Raw genomic sequence first — 22,363 nt, 5'->3', positions numbered from 1 at the left:
TATATGTCAAATTTAGGCCACCTAATGACTCAGAAATTTGGGCTAGTGAATGACCTGGTGGGTAAAGGTGTTTGCCACCAAGGCTGACAATTTGAGTTTGATCCCTAGGACCCACACATGGTAAAAGGAAAAAGACCAGCTCCCACAAGTTGTCCTTTGTCCCACAAACACTGTGGGACACATGTGCATGCACACACACAGAATAAATTAACTGTAATATAATTTATAAGAGCCATAGTACATGTGAAATTCAAATATTAGTAAGTATTCAAAATAGATAATAAAGCAATAAAGCAAAATAAGGTGATACCTTTCATTAGTAAATTCAAGACCAGTACTGCAAGTTCATTTGCAGTGAATAGAGAACAATTTTAGGTGGTCAAACTGACGACACCTAAAAATGAGAAGTCCACTCTTTCTGATGTCCCCTGGTGCACGGGTCCCCACACCCGTGCGTGTATATGTGGGGCTCACAGGCTGACCTTCGGCACCTCGTCTGCTAGGTACGTTTTTGGAGAGAGCATCTCTCACTGAGCTGGAGCTCATTGGTTGTCTAGACAGGGCCGCCTTAACAAGTCTCCACTTCCCAGAACCGGATGCTTGCCATCACTCCTGGCTTTATTTCTTTGTTATTCTTCTTAAGTAAGTGTTGGTCATACAGGCTCAAGTCCCATGCTTATGCAACAAGCACTTTACCCACTGAGTCAGCTGCACAGCCTCAAGAAATGCACTTTAAATGAGAAAGAGAGAGCCTGGAGAGGGAAGAAAGCTGAGTGTACATATTAAACAGTCCTAATCTGGAATGCTCCAGAATTTGAAGCATTTTGAGTACTGACTAGCAGAAGGAGAAAATTCCATACCTGATTTCATTTGAGAGGTCTCAGTCAAAACACAAGCTCAGGGTGTGTGCAGAGAGAGTGTGGAGCCAGGGTGTGTGTGGAGCAGTATCCATGAAAGCACGAGGCTGTGATCTAGAGCAGGGCGTGGCTGTGCAGCCACCTGTACACTAGCACACTGGGGAGTAGACACAGGAGCACGAGATGCTCTTCTGTCCATCCACCAGTTTAACTCCAGGTTCACTCAGAGGCATGAGGCTGAAAGTGAAGAGCAAGACACCCGATAACCTCCTCTTGCCTTCGCAAGCACGTGTATAAGTGCACACACACATGCTCACACAGAACCCTACACATGCACTATAACTGTTTAAATCACCTTCTATCTAGTATATAAGGTTTTTGTGGAACATAATGAATTCAGTGGTTACACTTGGATCGCATCTCCAAGGTACTTCCTTACATATTTCCAAATATCCAGATTTCAAAATCCAAAGCATTTCTTGGCCTGCAAATTTCCTGTAAGGAACACACAAGTTGTAATCTTTTGCAATCTCCCTCTCCAGTATCTCTGCCTGAGGCTAGCATTACTCATGTGGAGAAAAAGTAAGACAGCTGGGTAATGACTGTTCTCTAATGCTCCTCCACTAGTTCCCTACCACTCCCCTCTGCCTTAAACTTATTAGACTCTTTTCTTTATTATTTCCTGATTACAACAAAATATGATGCACTCTTATCAGTAAGTGGCAGGTGAGGGTATTAGTGCCAGTAGTGGAGTTAAGAAAGGTTCCTCGGTGGCTTCGAATTGATAGCCACCAGGCAGCAGCACCTGGGAAATACATGAGAAGACCCATTTAATTTAGTGCAGTGTCCTTCAAAATACTGGTCATCATATCGTTTTAGAGCAGTGTTTCTCAACCTGTGGGTTGTGATCTCCGCAATGGGTCACATATCAGATATTCTGCATATCAGATATTTACATTATGATTCATAACAGTAGCAAAATTACAGTTATGAAGTAGCAATGAAATAATGCTTTGGTTGGGGTCACCACAACACGAGGAACTGTTTTGAAGGGTTGCAGCACTAGGAAGGTTGAGAAGCACTATTTTAGAGGGTGTGAAACACATTTAAAAAATGGAAGGAGGGCAATGAAACCATAATGAAAATGCCTGTGAACATTGCTCAGTTCCTTAGGAAGACCTGGATGGAACTTCTGAAATACCACAGCCAGTGGAATGAGTGATGTGAAAGAGAAAGCCCAAAGGGACTGGCCACAAGAATTTGCACTTAGGCTGGAGCCACATGACCTTTAACTGTCATTTGCTCTGTCCAGATTCCTATCCTGGCATTTGTAACATGAGGTCACAGTTACAGTTGATTTTATAATGGCACTCTTTCAGTCAGTTATATGAAGAGGAGGGGTGGGTTCTCTTTTCTCAATTTTTGAGTAACATACCTAGAAATGGATTTAATTCTGGAACATTCATATAATTATGCCATTCTTGCTTTTAGCAAACATATAAAGATTCTATTGACTTCTGTTGGTAAACATTTAATGGTGTAATGAATAGTACTTACTACTTATAATATATTGTTTTAGTTCTCTCTTAATAGCATGATAAATCACTGTAAGTTAAACAATTATAAGGACATGTGTGTTACAGATTTGTAGTTTGGAAGAAAACATTGGTGTCACTGAAGGTGTTCTCAGGACTGTGTTCCTTTAGGAACGTCCATTTCCTTGCTTTTTCAAGCATGTAAAGGCTGTTCTCATTCCTTTACTTGGGGAATTCTGCTTCCCAAAGCCAGCAACAGCAGCAGTAGATTAGCTCTATGGTAATAGTCACATCTCAGTGAAGTTGGAAGAATTCTCTTTTAATGATTCATGTAATTACACAGGGCCTACCCAATGATCTAAAATATTTCCATCTCAGAGTCCTTAGGCTTAGTCACATTTGAAAATCTATTTGCACTGGACTGTAAAACAACATATTTACAGGTTCTAGAATGAGCCTGCAGGCAGTTTTGAGTAGCTATTTTTCTACTTCAACTTCTGTTTCCAGGTTGATCGCTTTCTTATAAAATAAATCTATTTTTTTATATTTACTTTTTAAAATTTATTATTTTTTTAATTCGGTATTTTCTTCATTTACATTTCAAATGCTATCCCAAAGGTCTCCCAGTCCCTCCCCGCCTACTCCCCTACCTACCCACTCCCACTTCTTGGCCCTGGTGTCCCCCCCCCCCCCCCCGTACTGAGGCATATAAAGTTTGCAAGACCAAGAGGCCTCTCTTCCCAGTGATGGCCGACTAGGCCATCTTCTGATACATATTTAGCTAGAGACACGAGCTCTGGGGGTACTGGTTAGTTCATATTGTTGTTCCACCTATAGGGTTGCAGACCCCTTTAGCTCCTTGGGTACTTTCTCTAGCTCCTCCATTGGGGGCCCAATGTGAACACTTTGCCCCTTCTTAGAATTGGGAACAAAACACCCATGGAAGGAGTTACAGAGACAAAGTTTGGAGCTGAGACAAAAGGATGCACCATCTAGAGACTGCCATATCCGGGGATCCATCCCATAATCAGCTTCCAAACGCTGATACCATTGCATACATCAGCAAGATTTTGCTGAAAGGACCCTGATATAGCTGTCTCTTGTGAGACTATGCCGGGGCCTAGCAAACACAGAAGTGGATGCTCACAGTCAGCTATTGGATAAATCTATTTTTTAAGTTGATTATGAGGAAAAGCAGTAAATAAAATGTGTATGAAAGTGGAAAAAAGGGGGGTGGGGTGGGTTAGCATGAGCCATACTAGGAAGCACCTCATCTGTGAGGCGGCCACTGTTACACTCGTGGGAGTCCAGAACAGGCCAGGGAGATTGTTTGGCTGCATCCAGAACTAGGCCACATTTGTTCAGCTCCATCATCCTTACAAAAGGTCAGTCAGTGGCCAAACAGTCTGCAAAAGTCCCTCCAGCTCTGTTTGACTACTGTGTGAATGGATATGTATTACTTCAGTCTCTGTGCCAGGCTCAGTACTGTGAGACATGTCTTTAACATGGATGACTCAAAACATTGGTTCTGTCTAAAGATGCTGTCCTCCCCGAGTGCAGCTGTCCTCTGGCATGTCAGCTCTTACTGCATGTCTACACAGTTGCTGCCATAGCCCTGCCAGAGCTGGAATTCAGTTTTATTTTCCTGTTTGTTTAATTAAAATTCTTAAAATAAAATTCGTGGTCTTGATAGGCAAAGCCCTATACCTCAGAACTCTATCTCCAGCCTTTTCAGAGTGACATTTTGAAATAATGAGCACTTGTTGTCAGCTGTACACATTCTCTGAATTCAGCCAAACAGGAAGTTCTGGAAAGGTAGACGGGTGTTCAGCTGGTGAAACCACACACCCAACCATTCAGCCCCAAAAGGAGTGCTAGTTCTTAATAAATTCTTCAAGTGAGGACCTCCTTTAAACTGATTTTACTTAAGGGGATAAACATATGGTTGAGACAAAAAGATTCTTGCAATTTTAATAATATTTAGTTGACCTTTTGTTCTTTTAATGACAACTACATACTGAAGAGGTTTTTTTTTTAATTCCTTTCTTCAGTAAGAAAATTTGCAAATTTCCATATTCCCTTCCCTAAAACAACATACTTGTATTTATTCCTGAAGTGTAATGTCAGAATGTGAAGACTCCATTTGCTTGATTACCTCACATATTCCAAGAGCTTCCCAGGAGCCCTGCTCACTCTTTCTCATTCGTCCCCACCCCCTTCGCATTGTGCCAATTACAGGTGGATGTTTGCTATCGCCCCAAGCACAAGATAAATAAGCTTGGAAGGTTTCCTAGCAACACATTGCTCTGGGAACCTGTTCTCTTTCCCTAAAGAAAATGAAGCCAAACATGTTAGTGTCTCAGCCAGATGGGGGAAGGATTCACTTCCTAAGGGTGTTTAGTACATTTTTAAACACACACAAACACACACACACACACACACACACCCCGCACACATATTGAAGTGTTAATACCTTTTGATATTTTTTCACATCGAAATGAAACTCTTTATATAAACAGTAAGCTTGAGTTTTCTATGTCAAATACGTGTTAATAGCTTGAAGGTTTTTCAATGAATAAGCTTGCTATAAGTTATTGATTAGTGGATCCACTGTAGAACTACATATAAAATGCATTCACATGGGGCTGATGCTTCACCTAGTCCCTAGTGGTATAGTTATCCAGCTGCAAAACATGAAAGACTTCTGATCCACTGGGGGTGCTGCTGGAGCCTACTCCCTTTCAGAGTTCCCTTCGTGCCCCCTTGCCCCTATGTTAACTGCCGAAAACCGGACCTTTTCCTGCTTTCCCATAGCTCAGGGCAGTCTCAGCACCAGAGAGATGCGACTTGACCTCAAGAATCTGTTTTCACTTTTCTGAATGAATGATTAATATATGGAAAACATGTTGGGAGGGACACCATCAAAATCAAGAAGAAATGCTTTGCTGTCACAGGCAGATGGCACTTTGCTTTCTGTTCAGTCTTGTTGGTCACAGTGTGCTAGGGAAACTCACTGTTGATGGACTAAACTATTGTTAGTGAGTCTTATGACAAGGTTGAGCAGTGGCTTTGCAGTTCAGTCACACCCTGGAGAATGTCCTTCCTTGATTGACTGGAAGGTATTTCCACATGAGCCAGGCAAAAGTTCTCATAGTGTGGTTATTGAATAGTTTACTCTGTGTATCAGATTTCGACCATGTTTGTGAAAATTCCCAGTTGTGGTTAAAAGCAAATCACTGCAGTACATCACAGTGCTCTTGCTAGTGAACACCAAGGTAATCAGAAAGAAAAAAACAATGTCTGCTCTCTGTTTACTTAACAAACTTTCTGGCCTGATTGTGGGAAATTGACATTATCCTCACCCCAGAAAAGCCTATTTTCATGTGAGTTCTTTTTGGCCCTTCTCTTTTCTAATGTTGTGTAGTGAACTTAACAGGAAGCAACTTGAGAGGCTTAGGATGAGCCCAAGCCTTCCATAAACATGGTGTCTGCAAAGCAGATAGACTTATCTTCCCTGCTCTGATTCCTCAAGAAGACAACAACATAGCATGTTTATAGTCTTTAAAACAATCCCGAATAAACTTTTCTTCAAGTCTCCTTAAGATCTAGAACTAGGGAATTATGATGTTTGAAAGAATTATATAGGGCTTAGATATAAGTCACTGATAGAACAATTCTTAGCACATGAAAGGCCCTGGGTTTGATCTTCAGCATTACTAAAAAAAATTAGATAATTTTTATTATACAATGATGAAAATAGACTTGATCTATTACATGGAACAGAATAGAGCCTATACATTAATTTTTACTGAGTGAGTTTTTAATTAAGCATTTCTACTGACCAAGCTGTGTTTTAGTACATTATATGATTCATCGTTTAATTCTAACAGTCTTTACCAGGTAGAGATTTATAAGTGAATGAACTGTGTCAGGCAACCACATGTCTAGTTGTTGAAATATTACAATTTACAAATAGTTCAACACTGGTTTCTTTACTGACAAATTCTGTAAGCCATATCCTATGTTGATTCTTAGAATTCTAATATTGAAAGGTTATGATCATCAGAGAAGAACGAGCAACTATCTTTTTTGTTTTATTTTATGTAGGCTCTCACTCTTTAGCCCTGGCTAGCCTAGAACCTGTTCTAGGCTGTTCTCAGACTCACGGAGTTCCACCTGCCTCCGCCTCCTGACTGTGCCACCACATACAGTTAAGCAGCTATCTTTTGAAGATGACATCATTTTAGCAGAAAATAGATGAATTTAATTTTACTGTTTTATTTGGTATAATCATCTCACATCTTCAGGTTTTAGCATCAGACTTTGCAGTCTTTTTATTTTATGATATTAGTCAATTTTTTAATTTTATAAAAAATTTGTTTCTCAGTATGGCAGAATAAATTATATGTAACAATAGCTACAATTAATAATATTAAATTTATTCCCAGAATGTTGTAACATCAGCAGTATGGTAGAACAGGGATAAACTATGACTACTTTTGTATCATTGGGACAGAGCCACACACATTTGCTATGTACTGACCATAGCACCTTTTATCACAGTGGAGTTGAATGTTTCTAACCTCAGCTACACGGTTTACAAAGCCTGCAATGTGTACTGCCCTGGCCTTTACAGGAAAAGCCTTCGAGACTCTATTCTAGAATCTGGTTTTTACTCTTACCTTTGAGTTGGAAATGCTATTTTAGAATACAAGAAACATAATTGGGAGAGACTTTAAACAAAAGCATTTGTGTTGTTTTCTTTTAAGCAAAATAAGGTTCTTATCTAATGTGTTCTTTCCTAAACACTGCAGGTACCAACCAAAAAGCTGAAGAAATATGAAAAAGAATATCAGGCAATGCGGGAGAATCAGCTACAGCAGGAGGACCCAATGGATAGATACAAGGTATGGGGTACACTTGATACTTAGCAGGGCAAAAAGGACTTCACTTATCCTAAATAAGCAGTTGTGGTGAGTTCAGCTCCTTCTGTTCAACTCTGAACTACTCAGACATGGACAAGCTGACTATGTGTGTGTCTTCGTTTTCAACTGAGACAGTCAAAAGTCAAGTATTCAACTATAACATTTCTTTTCTTTCAGTTTGTATATTTATAGGTAACTCCAGCTGTTGAATTTATACTGGGAATCTTCATGAGAAGCTGAAAGAAAGGGAAAAAGAAAGTGGCTTTCTGCTTTCAAAATTGAGGAAAATAAACCAGAAAATGCCAAAAGTACTGTTTTAGCAGTGCACGTTCACTTCCACAGAGACTTTTAGATGGGACTGTTCCAAGACACTCTCGAGGATATTGCAAACTTGTCCCTGACTATAGCACATGTTAAAAATACAAATTTAGAAGAAAAAATAAAAACCAAAAGGTGTATCAAGCACAGTAATGTCATTGATTTCCACAAACAAATCATAGGTAATAGTGATATTTGCATGCAGTTTGAGAATCAAAATTATCTCATTCATTGCTTCATTAGTTCAGGTCTATACATTTATATTGCATAAATGGTCATGTCAAGTCCAGATTGCCATATGGCAATGCAATGGGATAGGAGGATCATTCATGTCCAGGAGTTTAAAACCAGGAACATAGTGAGACCCCATCTAAAAACACAAGATAAAACAACGACCAATGTCTCCTGGAGCCCACAGAAGCTGTACTACAACTGAATTGTAACTGCCTTGCATCCTTTTTCTGTTAAAGTGGGCATGTATAAACACTTATAAACTATAACATTATTTGTACAGTTTTCACTGAGATAAAATCAAACTTTTAAAAATAGGTGTTTTAAGTTCTAGTATTGTAGGGTATGGCTCTTTGTTTGGTGTGGGGTTTCACTTTGACAGGGTCTTGCTCTGTATTCCATTCTGATCTTCATCCAGACCTGTGCCACCATCCCCATGCTGTGGTAACTTTTATCTGCACATGTCACATGCCCTTTATCGCTGTTTTTTTGTATTATTATAGTTTTCTAATATATTCTGTAATTAATATTTCTGTAACTGTTTTATAATGTGTAGGTTCCAGCGATCTACTTGGCAAACTCACAGTCTTCAAGTTATAATTACATTTCAGGGTAATAATTGCCAACATAATTCAGGCCATGAGCAGACTTTTTGATCCTTTAGATATAGGAAAATCTGGTGTAAGAAGTAATGAAGGTCTGGAGAGATGGCTCTGTCTGGTGAAGGCACGTGTTTACAAGCTGATGGCCTGACTTCCATTTTCTGGACCCACAAGTGGAAGGAGAAAGCCCTGACCTTTATACTCACACTGTGGCATATGTGTGCCCACATATAACACACAAAGACATGCCAGCTGGCTGTGGTGGCACATGTCTTTAATCTCAGCACTCCAGAGGCAGAGGCAGGTGGATCTGAGTTCAGGGCCAGCCTTGTCTTCAGAGTGAGTTCCAGAACAGCTAAGGCTACTCAGAGAAAGAAGATCTTGAAGACACTGAAAGCTCACACCTGTTCAGTAACAATTCCTTCTTCACCATTGGAACCCATATTGCATAAATGGTCATGTCAAGCCCAGATTGCCATATGGCAAGAGTATTGGGAAGACTGTGAGTATTTAAAAACAAAAACAAAACCCAGAAATGTCATACAAAAAGCTGTTCCAATTTGGTGCTATTATTTCTCCCACATCTGATGATATTGAAGAAGGGAAATTGCAGAAAAGTACAGATTAGCATGAAAGAGCTAAGAGTGCATAGGTTACTCTGCTCTCAACACTTGTGCTTTTTGCTGGATAAATCTAAACAAGGGCCTAGGGGTATACCTCAGGTGTAAGGCATTGCCTAGTATGTATGGGATCATAGGGTCAGTGCACAGGAACTTGCAACTTCATGCCTCCCATCTGACCATGCTCTCTTTGCCCATTGCATTGTCATTTGATATTGCTGGACTCACTTACATGCAACACTTCAGTCTCAAACCAGGAATAAAGAGAAGAAATGGTGTTGGTATACATGTAAGTTTTAAAATTCTACGCATGGTGAAATGTTCAGCAATTGGGTAGTAGTGATGTCTATACAGTTTCATGTAACTGAATTGAATACTAAAGTATGATTTTGTCAGACATGGTGATAAATAGCTGTAATGCTAGCACACAAGAGGCTAAGGGAGAAGGGCGAAGTGTTTGAAGCCAGCTTGAGCTACATATTGAGACCATGACTCAGCAATCCCTCTTTAAGATCACAGATTTAATGGCATGTGAGTTACATCGAAACAAGACAAATGTTCAAGAATATTGGCCACCCTCTTTCTCTTCTTTCTCTTTCTTTCTTTCTTTCTTTCTTTCTTTCTTTCTTTCTTTCTTTCTTTCGTTCTTTCTTCCGTTCTGTCTGTCTTTCTCTCTCTTTCTCTCTCTTTTAGTTTTGTTTGTGTGTGTGCTTGTGTGTGCGCACACACACATGTATATGCAGATGCATGCACAAGTGTGTGCAAATGGGCATGGAGGCACAAATGTCAATGTCTGGTATCTTCCTCAGTTACTCTCTATCTCAGCTTTGGAGGTAGAACTCAGTTTTGGAGGTAGTTTTGGAGCTCACTAATTTCGCTCACCCACAGCTGCTCTGTTGCTGTTTGTTGTTTGCTTCCTCTTAATGTAGGTGCCAGAGACTTAAACTCAGGCCTTGAGGTTTGCATGGCAAGCACTCTACCAGCAGAGCCATTTCTCCAGCCCTACTCTATTCTCTGTGAGACAGTGTCTCCCATGTCATAGGCTGGGCTTGAACTCACTGTATAGCTGAAGATTATTATGTCAGACTTCTGAACCTCTTGCCTCTACTTCCTGAGTGCTGAGACTACAGGAATAAACCACCATGTCCAGTTTATATGATACTGGGAACTGAACTTAGAATCCAGGGATTCTTGTGTGCTAGGTAAGCACTCTGCCATCTGAGCTGCATCCCCGGTCCTCCCATCATTTCTTTCCTGAGCCACAAGTAACTTGTATCAAAATACAATACTCACATAGAAGTCATACTTGTGCAAATTTTGTCAAAATTCAAGCTAACTAATGACTTTTGATTATTAATTTTCAGGTAGAATATTTGGAGTCCCCCCTCCTCCCCCCACACATACACTGCCTACACTGCCTAATCCAGCATCAAATTTGTATTGAGATGCAGAGAACACTCAGACAACCGCTTACAGCCTTTAGTGGAGTCTCTTTCTGCTTAATTCCAGAAGATTCCAAAAGAGAAAAAGGAAACTTTCCAGGAAATGAGTATTCAGTATTATTTTAAAACCTTTTTTATCTTCCTCCTTAACCTGATCAAATGTATACAATATTGGTTTTTTTTTATCTGATTTTTGGTTTGTAAATTTGATTGAGTTCAAATGGGGTGACATATGAGCTACAGATGTGGCTAATGATGCCCCCCAAATATATTTGTGAATAGGTATATCTGTGTTATATCACTTCACTTATCAGTGAGCAAACCCACCGAAGCATATAAGAATGTTAGGGACCAGTATCCTCCTCATACACTGAGTACATGGGTCGCTCTCAGTGTGCGGAAGAGCTTCAGTGGTCTGGCCAGCTGGTGAGGCTTCTAGAGAAGTGCAGCCGTCGCCCACCTTTACAGAAGGATGCACTCTTTCTCTTGTTTAATTAAGACATGCTGATGCTAATGTGGGTCAGGCCTTCGAAAACACAAGTAATTAATTAAATGCAGTGAATTTCCCAAAGTAGAGTAAAAGCTACCTGTTCTGTAGGGAAAGATCCTGGGAAGAGCGTGGAATGCTTAAACTGTGTTGGGCTTAAGATATGTATAGTATCATAAATATGTAATTTAGAGCTTAACTATCTAGCCATGGTCAATATGGTTAAATGTAGAATATTTAACTGCCTTTGTGAGCTTAATTAGGTATAGTAAATTTTTTAAAGCCAAAACATAAGTCTAATCAGTAAGTCAGTGGTGAAAGGCTTGCCTAGCAGGAAGCCCCTGGATTTGGTCCCCAGCACCACCGAACCAATCCAAATCTGAACAGAATATAATTCCGCTAGAAATGATTCTTCTGGGCTGGAGAGAGAGCTCAGAGGTTAAGCACACTGCTTGCTTTTCCAGTGGTCTTGAGTTAAATTCCCAGCAACCCCATGTGGCTCATGACTATCTATAATGAGCTCTGGCTCCCTCTTCTGGCCTGCAGGTATACATGCAGGTAGAACACTATATACATAAATAAGTAAATGTTTAAAAAAAACAAAAACAAACAAACAAAACCCTAGGGACCCAGTATTTCTAAATGACGTGACTTTACGGGGGGGGGGGGAGGAAGAAGTGATTCTTCTAATGAGTTCTGTAAATCATACTAAGTTTTTCTTTCTTACCTGAGAAAGAGAAGGAGGTAGCTCTCATTTTGTTTTTTACATTAGTGTGTTTTAGGCTTTCCTTATTCATGGATGTCAAAAGACATAAATTTACTGTGGAGAAAATGTTGTTCTGCCATGGAGAAGTATCAGTATCTGTGCTATTTCTCCCTTACCGTGAGCCTGGTATTGGCTTTGGGAATACCTAGCCTGTCAACTAAGGTGCTCATGAGAAATAACAGACATGAAGATGGTTTCTGTTTGTTTGCGATAAACAGAATTTCTTTATCATAATGTTAAATGGCAGAAGGTCCCGAATTCTTCCCAGCCTGGAAACACTTCCCTGTCGCTGTACCTGCTGAAAAGTGTGGCTAAGGAGTCTGCCTGTGACTCAGTTACTTCACGTGTGCAGCTCCTGAAAGTGGGAACACCAGGGAATTTTTTAGTCTGATTATCCTTGATTTCCCCCATCTTCCAATGTTTTTCTTAGGAACTTTTTATTCCTGTTATTGTTGAGAAAAAAAAAGTATGATGATAATGTTTCTATATCATCTGTAACTGATTACTCTTTGGTTTTTTTATTTTATTTTTGAAGATACAGTTTTGCATTAAGACAGGGTGACCTGAAAATCTATGCACTAGATAGAATAGAAAGCCACAGTAATTTGTGGGCCAAATCTGGATGATTGGTGTATTGTGTTTTTGTTTGCTCATGACTGCTTCTGCACAGTGACTGTCATGTCAGCATGGAAACATGGTCTGTGGTGCTGAAATGTTTCATCTCCTTTGCTAAAATATCACCTAAGGTTGCTGGAGTTTTGTTTTTAGTATATAAAGAAATACAGTGTGTTTTGCTACCTGTAGTTATTTTGTTTTTCGTTTGATACTTTAAATGTCTAAATTTCCATAAGAAAGATGAATTGAATGTTATGTGAAAGGAAGAAAGCATCGTGGTCCAATATCCAGACATTTCTCTCAATTCTTCATTTATAGGTGAAATCAATATCTAAGCACTTCATCTGTAGCCATTTATCTTTGTAGATCAAAAAACTGTCTTCTGAAAATCTGAGGATGATGATCAACTCTTTTGAAAAGAAGCATCCAAAAGACAGTGTGCAAAAGTTGGTGTTTTGTTGCTAATAAAATTGTGTTGGGTCTCTGAGAGAAATGTTTTCTCCTGACCCTTAAATATTTTTAGAAACATGTGCCAAGAACTCACCATAGCAGCAGGAAACACACCCAAGACTGTGTGAGGTTTATGGAGCCACTGCCTCTGCGTCACTTTTTCCCTGAAAGCTGAGTTCATTTTTTTCTCCTTGCCAGTTAGCATGTCTCTGGTTTCTCCTCAACATCCTTTAGATGGCTTCACCAAAACTTCAGCCTCCAGAAACAAACAGGAAGTAGGGATAGTTTTCTATTTGCTTTCCCCTGCTTAGCAATTTCAGAAACCAGCTATTCTGCAAGGCTTCTGATACTGACCTATGAGGAACCCCCCTGCCCCCAGCATTAACACAAAATCAACAAGTCATCTGCAGTTGCTAATGTCTCCACACACGGCTTTTTCATTTTCATAAGTCATGCAAACTGCAAATAGCAGTGTGGGAAGGGAGGAGTTTTCAAGCCTGAGTCTTCTGCGTTGAGACTTGCCCACTGGCTGCCTCAAGTATACTCTTCCATTGAATGTTTGCAGTCACGGAGAGAACTTCACTGAGTGATATTCTGGACAAACAGCGAAGTATTAACAAGTGTCTGTTTCTGTTGCTGCTGTTTCCTAAATGTATTAGTAGGTGTGAAATTTCACTGGATATTCCTTTTTTATTTTTTCAATTGTCTTTGTACCTATGGTTGAAAACAGTAGTTGGTCTTTGACCTTTGAGGAGGTAAGTTGGATTTCTTTGATCTGTGTATGTCTGTATTCATGTCTGTCTCTGAAAAAAAAAAATGCAGTATTATCCTCCTAATAGTAACCAGACTTCCCCAGCTATGCAAGTCCTGTGCAAGAAGGGAGGGGGGAGGGCTGAGGAAAGTTGTGTGTTTTTGTTCAAATGGTATCAGCTGTGAGAGATGGTGTGGGTTTCAGAAGTGTGATGTGAAGGCTATGTAACCTGTGCCTCCTGGAATCCTTTCTGATAGCTAAGAGGAGCCATCTGGGATTCCATTCCAGGCTCTGGGATGTTGGCACTTCTGCCTTCACTAACATCCACCGTGTGGCTAAAGTCATCCAGCTGACTTCACTGTCTCTCCCTTAGGCAGAGCAGAAGCTTGGTTTGAAACGAAGCAAGCCTATCAAACCTAACTCTGTCCCCCGTGTGAAGTGAAGGAAAGCTTTTTTTTTTTAATCAAAGTGGTTAGTTCTGAAAATAATTTTGGCTCCTCAGGGAAGCCTGGAAAAGACACCTAAGCATGATAATGTGTTTTAATCCTTGGACAAGTTCATCACAGGAGATTTCAGTCTCAGCAGCAGAGGCTCACAAGATACCTCATTGCTCAGGATTGCCCACTGGAGGATGATACTGCATTTTTGACCCCATAGCTTGCTTTCCCCCATCTGTGAGTGCAGAGCAGACATCTGACACTTCCCACTGCTTGCTTTGCAGACACCAAACTGGAGCTGCTTGCTCAAGCCAAAGCCAGTAGGCATGCCTCGTGGGTCAGTCTGCTCGTTAGGGACTCTCAGATACTTAGGTCTTCACAGAACCCACCTAGTTCTTACCCCTTTAGCATCCGTGATAAAGGGTGAGAAGTCTCCTATCAGAATTTCAGCTGTGCTCACTCACAATTTGCTTCTGTAATACATAATCCATCCGACCTGTGCTTCTAATCTAGAGTGAAGTTGCTCCCTGGTAATCCTTTTAAATACATGAATGAGTAACTTTCCCATGGACATCATATGATTACCTGCAGGTTAACTCAGTTCTACACATAGCAGGAACCTGAAAAACTGGTAGTGTTTTAATATGGTGTAAATAATAGTTGAGGAAGCATTTTGTAGCTTTTGAATCTGAGCACAGACTCAGTAGAAGCAGCAACCCAGGAACCAGGTGGCAGAGGAGCCTTGTCTTAGCCTTTCAGAGGGATTTATCAAGAAATGAGAAAAATCTCTTCCCCACCCAAGCAGTCTGTCTTGTGAAGTATGTGATGTTGAAATTGTGCTGGCTTACAGTTGTTTCCTGGCAAGGAGAACATTGATGGAAGAGGTTTCTGAAATGTGTTTTTTAAAGAATCTAAGTTTTCTGCTGCAAGCGCATGAGTTGTTTCTATGGAGAAGTAAGAGATGTCTCACAAATACAAACTCTCCAGCCCCTGGTAGAAATTGGGCTTTATCAGCGAAGGCTCAGCCTCAGGAGGCTTTCTTTTTTTTTTTTTTTTTTTTTTTTTGGTTTGTTTGGTTTTTTGGTTTCTTTGAGACAGGGTTTCTCTGTGTAGCTCTGGCTGTTCTGGAACTCAGTCTTTAGACCAGGCTGGCCTCGAACTCAAAAATCCACCTGCCTCTGCCTCCCAAGTGCTGGGATTAAGGCATGTGCCACCACCGCCCAGCAGGAGGCTTTGTTTCTATATATTACCCATGAACTTCAGTGGGAGGTTAGAGCTGGGGGAAACTGTCTGAGACTTTTAACAAATACAAGTTGCCCTCCCAATCCAGGGAGCACTGTCTCTTCAGGACACATAGGACAAAGAAGGTTTTCTCGGGTGTAATGATGCGTGTTGGTCACTAGAAACGGCCCAGTGTGTTTTGTGTAGAAAATAACCTTGTTTAATAGTAGACTTAGATCTTTTTTCTTTCTTTCCTTCTTACTTACTTTCTTTTTCACTTCTACACATTTTAGTGTTTCATCCCTTCTAGTAGAATCGAAATTCTGAATTGAAGGGGTTTAACAAAAGTTTTTTTTTTAAAAATCCTATTGTAACTGTATTATATTCATTGTAGAAAACCTGAGAACATTTCAAGAAGAGAAAGATAAGTCAAATCAAACCCACTGCCTACAGCTAATATCTGTTGTTCATATTGTTATAAAAATGGGATTTTCTAGCTATTATTAAAATTTTTCTCTAATATGTATTAATATATGGAATCCTATCATGAATTTTCTTAAAAGTATTTGGAATTTTAACTTTTGTTTATTAGTAGGTCTGTTTTCAAGAAGCTTTTTTTATATCCCTCAACTTTCTCAGTCTATTTTCAGGGTGTAGGCTTCCCTTTACCTTCTCTGCTGACCTTCCCTGCATATGAGTCCTTGGGTTCCATGGAGCCTCAGACCTTGCTCTTAGATATGTTTTATAGACTTTCTTCAGAAATGGAGATGACAGTGGGTTTTTAGAGGTTTCTTTCCCTATGAAACTAACACCAGGCTGTTCTGCAGCAGATAATCCCCACCTCTTGTATGCACTGACACACCATCTTCCAGAACATGTATTTGTCTTGTGTGTTTTTGCCAGTGTTTTGCCTGGGTTTACCACCCTTTTAGAAAACACTGTCAGGAGTGTAGATCTAAAACAAAATAGAGCTTGTTACACTGAAATCCGTCCTATCAGCCCCCTTTTGGGTCTCCTGCAATCAACAGTAGCAAAGAAAACATATCTGGTAGTGTGCAATAGAAAGCACTAAAGCACTGCTCTGTAAGTAGACACACACACTCAGTTCACAGTGGCAGGTAAAGAGTTCCTGGATTCATTCATCTTAACTTTTAAACTGTTCTTGAGAGTTCAAAGCATGTGTGAGGGGTGGGGACCACTACTGTATTTTACCCAGAATCTTTTAATCTGAAGTTTGAATAAAACAGAATGAACATTTAGAAACTACATTTCAGGGCCCATTGCTCTCAGTCACACAAAAACATATTTACAGAAGTAAATAGATCTTAAAGAAGATATATCTTAACAGCTGGTAGCAGAATCACCAACTCACGTGCCTTCTTTCTTCTTTTTGAACCCTATATAATTTGATTTTAGGTTTAGTGTTTTTAAACAACTTCAATTAATTTGGTCCCTCATCTTGGAGAAACAATTTCAGAAAAAAATTACTGGCATCCTCCCTGCTGTGTCTTGTAGACTGTTTCTCTAGAGGTCAAACTGTGCATGTTTCAAAAAAGAATTGTTGGCATCTGTGTTCTAGGTCTATGTGAAAACCTCCTGTAACTGGGAGCACACCTGGAAAGTCTGCTCTTTGTGGCGCGTCTTACCTAACTAAGTTCTGTCTGGAGGGTCTAGGGGATGTTTGTTAAGCTTCACTGGCAGAGAACTGCATCTGCACTGCTGGCTAAACTCACTGTTGTTTCCCAGACAGCAGCTGCTTCCTGTGCCACTGTGCCCGCCCTTCTACACCTCTGAGAGTTCACTTGTTGTCGCTTGTTTCTCCCCTGCCACTTTCTACCCCTACCTGCGGGCACTAATGTGGACGTCTGGCTCTCGCTCTTTTTCTTCAGAGGGAGAACCGAAGATTACAGGAGGCCAGCATGAGGTTGGAACAAGAAAATGACGACCTTGCCCATGAACTAGTGACAAGCAAAATTGCTCTGCGGAATGACTTGGATCAGGTAAGTTTGTCCTTCATTGTATAGAAATGATGCTGCAACAGCTCCTTCGGGGGTGAGGGCCAAGGTGCTAGCTCTGTTCATTTCTCTTGGTTTATTTGTTCTATTTTTTTGTTTTTTGTTTTGTTTTGAGCTGAGTTCTCACTATGTAGTTCTGGCTGTCCTGGAACTCACTATGTAGACCAGGCTGTCCTAGAAGTCCCAGAGATCTACCCGCCTCTTCCCCCCAAATGCTGGAGTTGAAGGCATACCCTACTTCCCCTGTGCCTTCTCACACAGTGAGATGCTGGATAGACACTGGATGGGTGGCAGGTGGAAGGGGACAGCTTGTACTAATTACAGAGTGGAAAATGCAAGTCTCGAGAAAGGTTTGGATCGGTTCCAAACAACTTGTGTGACATACTTTTTTAAATCCTTTGTCAGTACTTTTCCTACACCAAGAGCTGCCAGCATAATTACCTAAAAATATTAGTCAGCAAGAGCATACTAATGCCACATTGACATTTGGAGGCACCTTTCTGTTACAGTCATAATTCTCGTCTGTGACATGTAGAACTGTGTATAAAGATCATAGATTAAGTGTAGGACCGGGTATGTAGGTATATAGCTTTAATCCTAGCAATCAAGAGGCTGAGTCAGGAAGATTGGGAGTTCAGCCTCATAGTTACCCTGAGCTACCTAAGAGCCTGTCTCATTAAACAAAACAAGGAAGACAACAGAAGGCACTGTTGAACAGTGCCCTGGTTCAAGTCTGAGTGCTCTGCCCTGGGCAGCTCTTTATCAGTCTGTAGGTATAAAAACTGTCTACCTCCTGGAGATGATGTAGGAATTCAGAAAGCCCTTCGGTTCTGTGCCAGCTAGTTTTGGATCAATTTGACACAAGCCGGAGTCATTTAGGAAGAGGGGCCCTCAGTTAAGAAAATGCCTAGCACAGATTGACTGGTGTCAAACATATTTCACATTTTCTTGATGGATGTGTGTATGGGGTGCAGGGGAGGGTATGGCTCATTGTGGATGGTACCACCCCTGGGCAGGTAGTCCTGAGTTGTATAAAGAAAGCAGGCTTAGCAAGTCAGGATATAGAAGCCCTTCCCTAATAGCTCCTGGCCTGACTTTCCTCAGTGATGGACGGCTACCTGAAGTGACCCTTTCCTCCCTAAGCTTCAGTTGGTCACTGTGTTTTTATCACAGCTCGAATAACCTAAGACAAGTAGTGTGTATTCATTACCTAGTAGCTGTCTCCAGGAAACCTGCTTGGTTGGCTTCCCTTGTTCCTCACAACAGTGCTGACAGTCTCTGGACTTCCTGTTTTCTTTTGCAAGCATTGTCAGAGATGAGTACTAGGATGGAAGCGGTCATGTACACTTTTAAATTTCCTCTGCAATCTGCTTCCTAGAGTGAAAATGTTCATAATAGATAGGCCAAGGTCAGAAAACCCTAGATGAGTCTCAGACAGTAAATCATGGATGCCTGTGAGCTGACTGAATTTTTATAGGATTTAAATACAAATTCATTGATAATGTCATCAGCTTAAAATTGAAGGATGGCTTAAAATGGTCTCTGCTATGGCTTTTTTTCCAATTTGTTTCCCAATTTAAACAACTAATTATGTGACTCAGAGCTTTTAATTTCATTATAATGTGTTTTTAAGATTGTGCCTGGTATTTGAGGAGGCCAAAGGAGGGAATCGGATCCCCTGAAACTATAGTTAGGGACCTTTGTGAGCTGCCATGTGGGTGCTGGGAACGAATGTGGATCCTCTGCAAAAGCAGCATGACTTCCCAATCCAGATCTCCCGGCCCCAACTCAAAGGATTTTAAATGGGAGATAAGACCTAACTACTATGGAGAATAATAATAATAGGGCAGGATGAAGCTGTGGGAACCAGCATTAAATCGGATTTTTTTTTTCTGCCAAGGGCTAGAGATTGAACTCCAGAACTCAGGCCATACTAGGCAATTACTTTACCACAGAACCACATCCCCAACCCCTAAATTGACTTTGAAAATGAAGACAAACAAACAAAACCAAATCAGGCTGCTTGGAGCAGAGGGAATAGAAGGTAGAAAAAGAAGCCTGTTTAGTCCCTTTCAGCTATAGATTCCATTCATCCTGGTCCAGTGGAAGTTGATAGAAGTCATAAATGAAGCATGTGGCAAAGATCAGGAGCTTCGGAAGTCCCCATTCAGTCAGGGCGAGTTCAGCCTGGTGTCAGGGAAGCAGGGCAACATGGAAAGTCTGAGTCCATACTCGCTTTCCAGGAGCGTGTACCTCTGGTTCTACCCCATTTGGGTCATTTGTTCCCTATTGTCTTAAGATGATGAGCTAAGAAGAAAGTGAACATTATCTGGTCATTTGTATTAAGCCTAGAGAATGTTTAAGCAAATAGGTTTTTAGTGATTACTCTCTGTTGCTAAGTAAGCAGTATGCATAATGACTTACATTATTATCTTCTTTAATATTATTGATAATCCCATGAAGCAAATGCTTCTTGATGTATCTAGTAGTAGGGACATTGATTTCAAACCTCTGAGATTTCGCCATGCTTGAGCACTCACTGTAAAAGCGAAAGCTGTCCTACTTTGCCCACTAGTCACTGTAGCAAGGGTAATCAGACATCCGCACAAGTGAGTCTCTGTTTCTGAAACAAAAATCACCAGTTTAGTAATAACAAGAATGTACAAGTCAGCTCTGCCCTAACTAAACAAATGGCCAGCAAGTCCTTTCCTCTGTCCCTCAGTCTGCTAGAGCCTTTCTTGAGCTCCATTTGGCATCTTTTCTTTCTCTGCCTGGCCATGAACCTCTCTCTATTTTCCTCCTATGTGTGTGTATGCTTACAGTGGCTGCTATTGCTTTTTCAGAGATAGAATAGAGAACAGTCAGAAACCTGGTCCTCAGTACATAACCTTCAGGACACCAGGGGCCACTGACTGCCTAAAGGGGCCGCAGTTTTATCCCTTCAGTCTGACTCTGAGGCCATTAGTTCTTACTGTTCACCAGCTTCCCTGATGTGGAAAGCTGTCCTTTTGCTCGCTCTGCTACAGCTGGCTGTGAGGGTGCCTCTTTCCCAATTCTCCAGTCTCTTTGTTGGTGTTTTATTTTACTCTTTTTAATGAATTTTAGTACAAAGTAAGTTCACTATTTTCCCCTCAAAAACAGACATCATTCTAAAATTTTATTTTCATTTTATTTCTTGAGATAAGGTTTCATCATGGAGCCTTGGCTGTCACTCTGTAGCTCAGGCTGGCCTTGAACTCAGAGACCCGCCTGCCTCTGCCTCCCAGGTTTAACTGGCTGTGCCGCCATGCCTACCCAGCCTTGTTGGGGTTGTAACTGCACACTCTTCACCCTGGGCCTCAGTCTTTATTTAAAGTGTTCTCACTCACTGGACCCACTGGGGTGAGACTTCAAGTTTTGTCTTTGTGTCTGGAAACCCCATACATACCTTTAATGTTGTACAGTGGTTATTTCTGCTTGTGAACCCCAAACTTGTGAACTGGAAAAGCCTTGTTATGCTGAGGCTCAGCCCTAGCACACACCTTTTCCCCAGGAGCTTTCAGGTCCTTGTGAGCAGGTTGTTGTGGTGAGGCTTGGTCCCAGCACACACCTTTAACCAAGAGCTTACTGTAAACAGGAGCTAAGTAAAGTCAACTATAGGTCAAGAGGCAGAGCAAGCAACCATTTGAAAGGGAGTGACCTTAAGAAAACCTAGGAGAGAGAAAGGAGGGTCTTTCAGTTGAAGTGTATTTAAGGCAGCAGGGAGAAAGAGAAGGGGCTTTTTCCTTCTGGGATGTTTGTGGAATAGGAAAGTCAGCTGGGTGCTTTCTCTACCTCTCTGAGCTAGCAGACTTTCAGCCCAGCATCTGGCTCCTGAGTCTTCATTAGTAAAATTGAATGGCTGGGATGTACAACAGATAATACTTCTGTAAAATATGTCTTTAGAATAATTTTATAGATAACGAGGCTAGAAAAACAATATGCATTCTATATAAGAACGCATGACTTTATAAACAAATGAATATTACTTCAAAAATCATCTTACCTGCAAAGACCCTTTTGTGGATTAGTCTGAAATGTTTGCTATTATGGGTTTTCCAGAAAGAAACTGGTTATTGAGAACCTCTGTACTTAATGAGGATACCATATCCATTCTTTTAGAAAGGGTTCTAGGGGCCAGTGAGGTGGCTCAGTATTTATATATAGTGTTTGCTATGCAAGCCTGAGAACCTGAGTTCGAATCCCCAGTATACATTGCAAACGCCAAGGATGATAGTCTGTGTCTGAATCCAGCACTGGGGGAAAGGAGACAGGCAGGTCAGTGGAATTTCTCAGGCATTCTTACTAGCCAAATTGGTGAGCTCTAAGGAAGACACAAGGCATTAACTAACCTTTGGCACACACACACACACACACACACACAGGGCCCTTTATTTACTTCCTGTTTGCTATCTCTATATCTCCCTCTGCCTTTTAAAAAATGATATTCTAGAAACTTTATTTCATCGCTAATTATATAGAAAAAAAAGAATAAAGCTGTTAATTTCATGCATACCTCCTAACTTCTGATCTCCCAGTTTCTGCCTCTACAGGAGGTTTTTTTTTTCTTGTCACACAGCCTTTGGGTTGCTGGTCTTCAAGGAAGTGCATTGCTTGGGACTTAGCAGACTGGCTTTGCCTGCTCCTCCTGTTTGCCCAGGACCTTTGCTTTCAGTATATGATATCCCTTAATCAAAGCAGCAAGCATTAACAAACACTTACACGTGGTTGTATGTGAGGCTGTGTGTAAAGTAAGCCCGAGGAGGTACTTTGTCAGAATAAGTGATCCCTTGTCTTTGTTGCTGTAGTGCAGGCATCCTGAATGCCCTGTGCAGCAAAGGCACTTCAGCTTTTATCTTGGAGAGAGGACTCTTTTTATGACTCACCCTTAGACTCTTTATTAGAGAATGATCCTCAGCAATCAGAAATGATCAAAGAAACATCTTCATTTCAGTATTTCTGGACCCTCCCCATCCTTCCCTGATCTCAAGGAACAAGAAAGAAAAGATAAAATTAGTATCTTCCCATGGAGGCTATGTTTGCGTTCTTTCTGACTATAGCCCAGAAGCTGCA

General features: G+C 40.9%; 1 protein-coding gene across 7 annotated transcripts in view; it reads left to right on the top strand.

Moving 5' to 3' along the window:
- Rabgap1l (RAB GTPase activating protein 1 like) overlaps positions 1 to 22,363 on the top strand; it is a 587,625-nt gene that overhangs the window by 543,384 nt on the left and 21,878 nt on the right. For all 7 annotated transcript variants that reach the window (XM_021173796.3, XM_085842452.1, XM_029477265.2 and 4 more), the window contains 2 exons: positions 7,207 to 7,299; positions 17,147 to 17,257. In XM_021173796.3, the coding sequence (XP_021029455.1) occupies positions 7,207 to 7,299; positions 17,147 to 17,257 (204 nt within the window). The remainder of the gene's footprint in view (positions 1 to 7,206; positions 7,300 to 17,146; positions 17,258 to 22,363) is intronic.

The sequence above is a fragment of the Mus caroli genome, unplaced genomic scaffold, assembly GCF_978045245.1.
Source record: "Mus caroli unplaced genomic scaffold, Mus_caroli_1 scaffold_1, whole genome shotgun sequence".
Classification (NCBI taxonomy): Eukaryota; Metazoa; Chordata; class Mammalia; order Rodentia; family Muridae; genus Mus; species Mus caroli.
The sequence above is the reverse complement of the archived record's forward strand: the minus strand, read 5'-3'. Positions and strand labels throughout refer to the sequence as shown.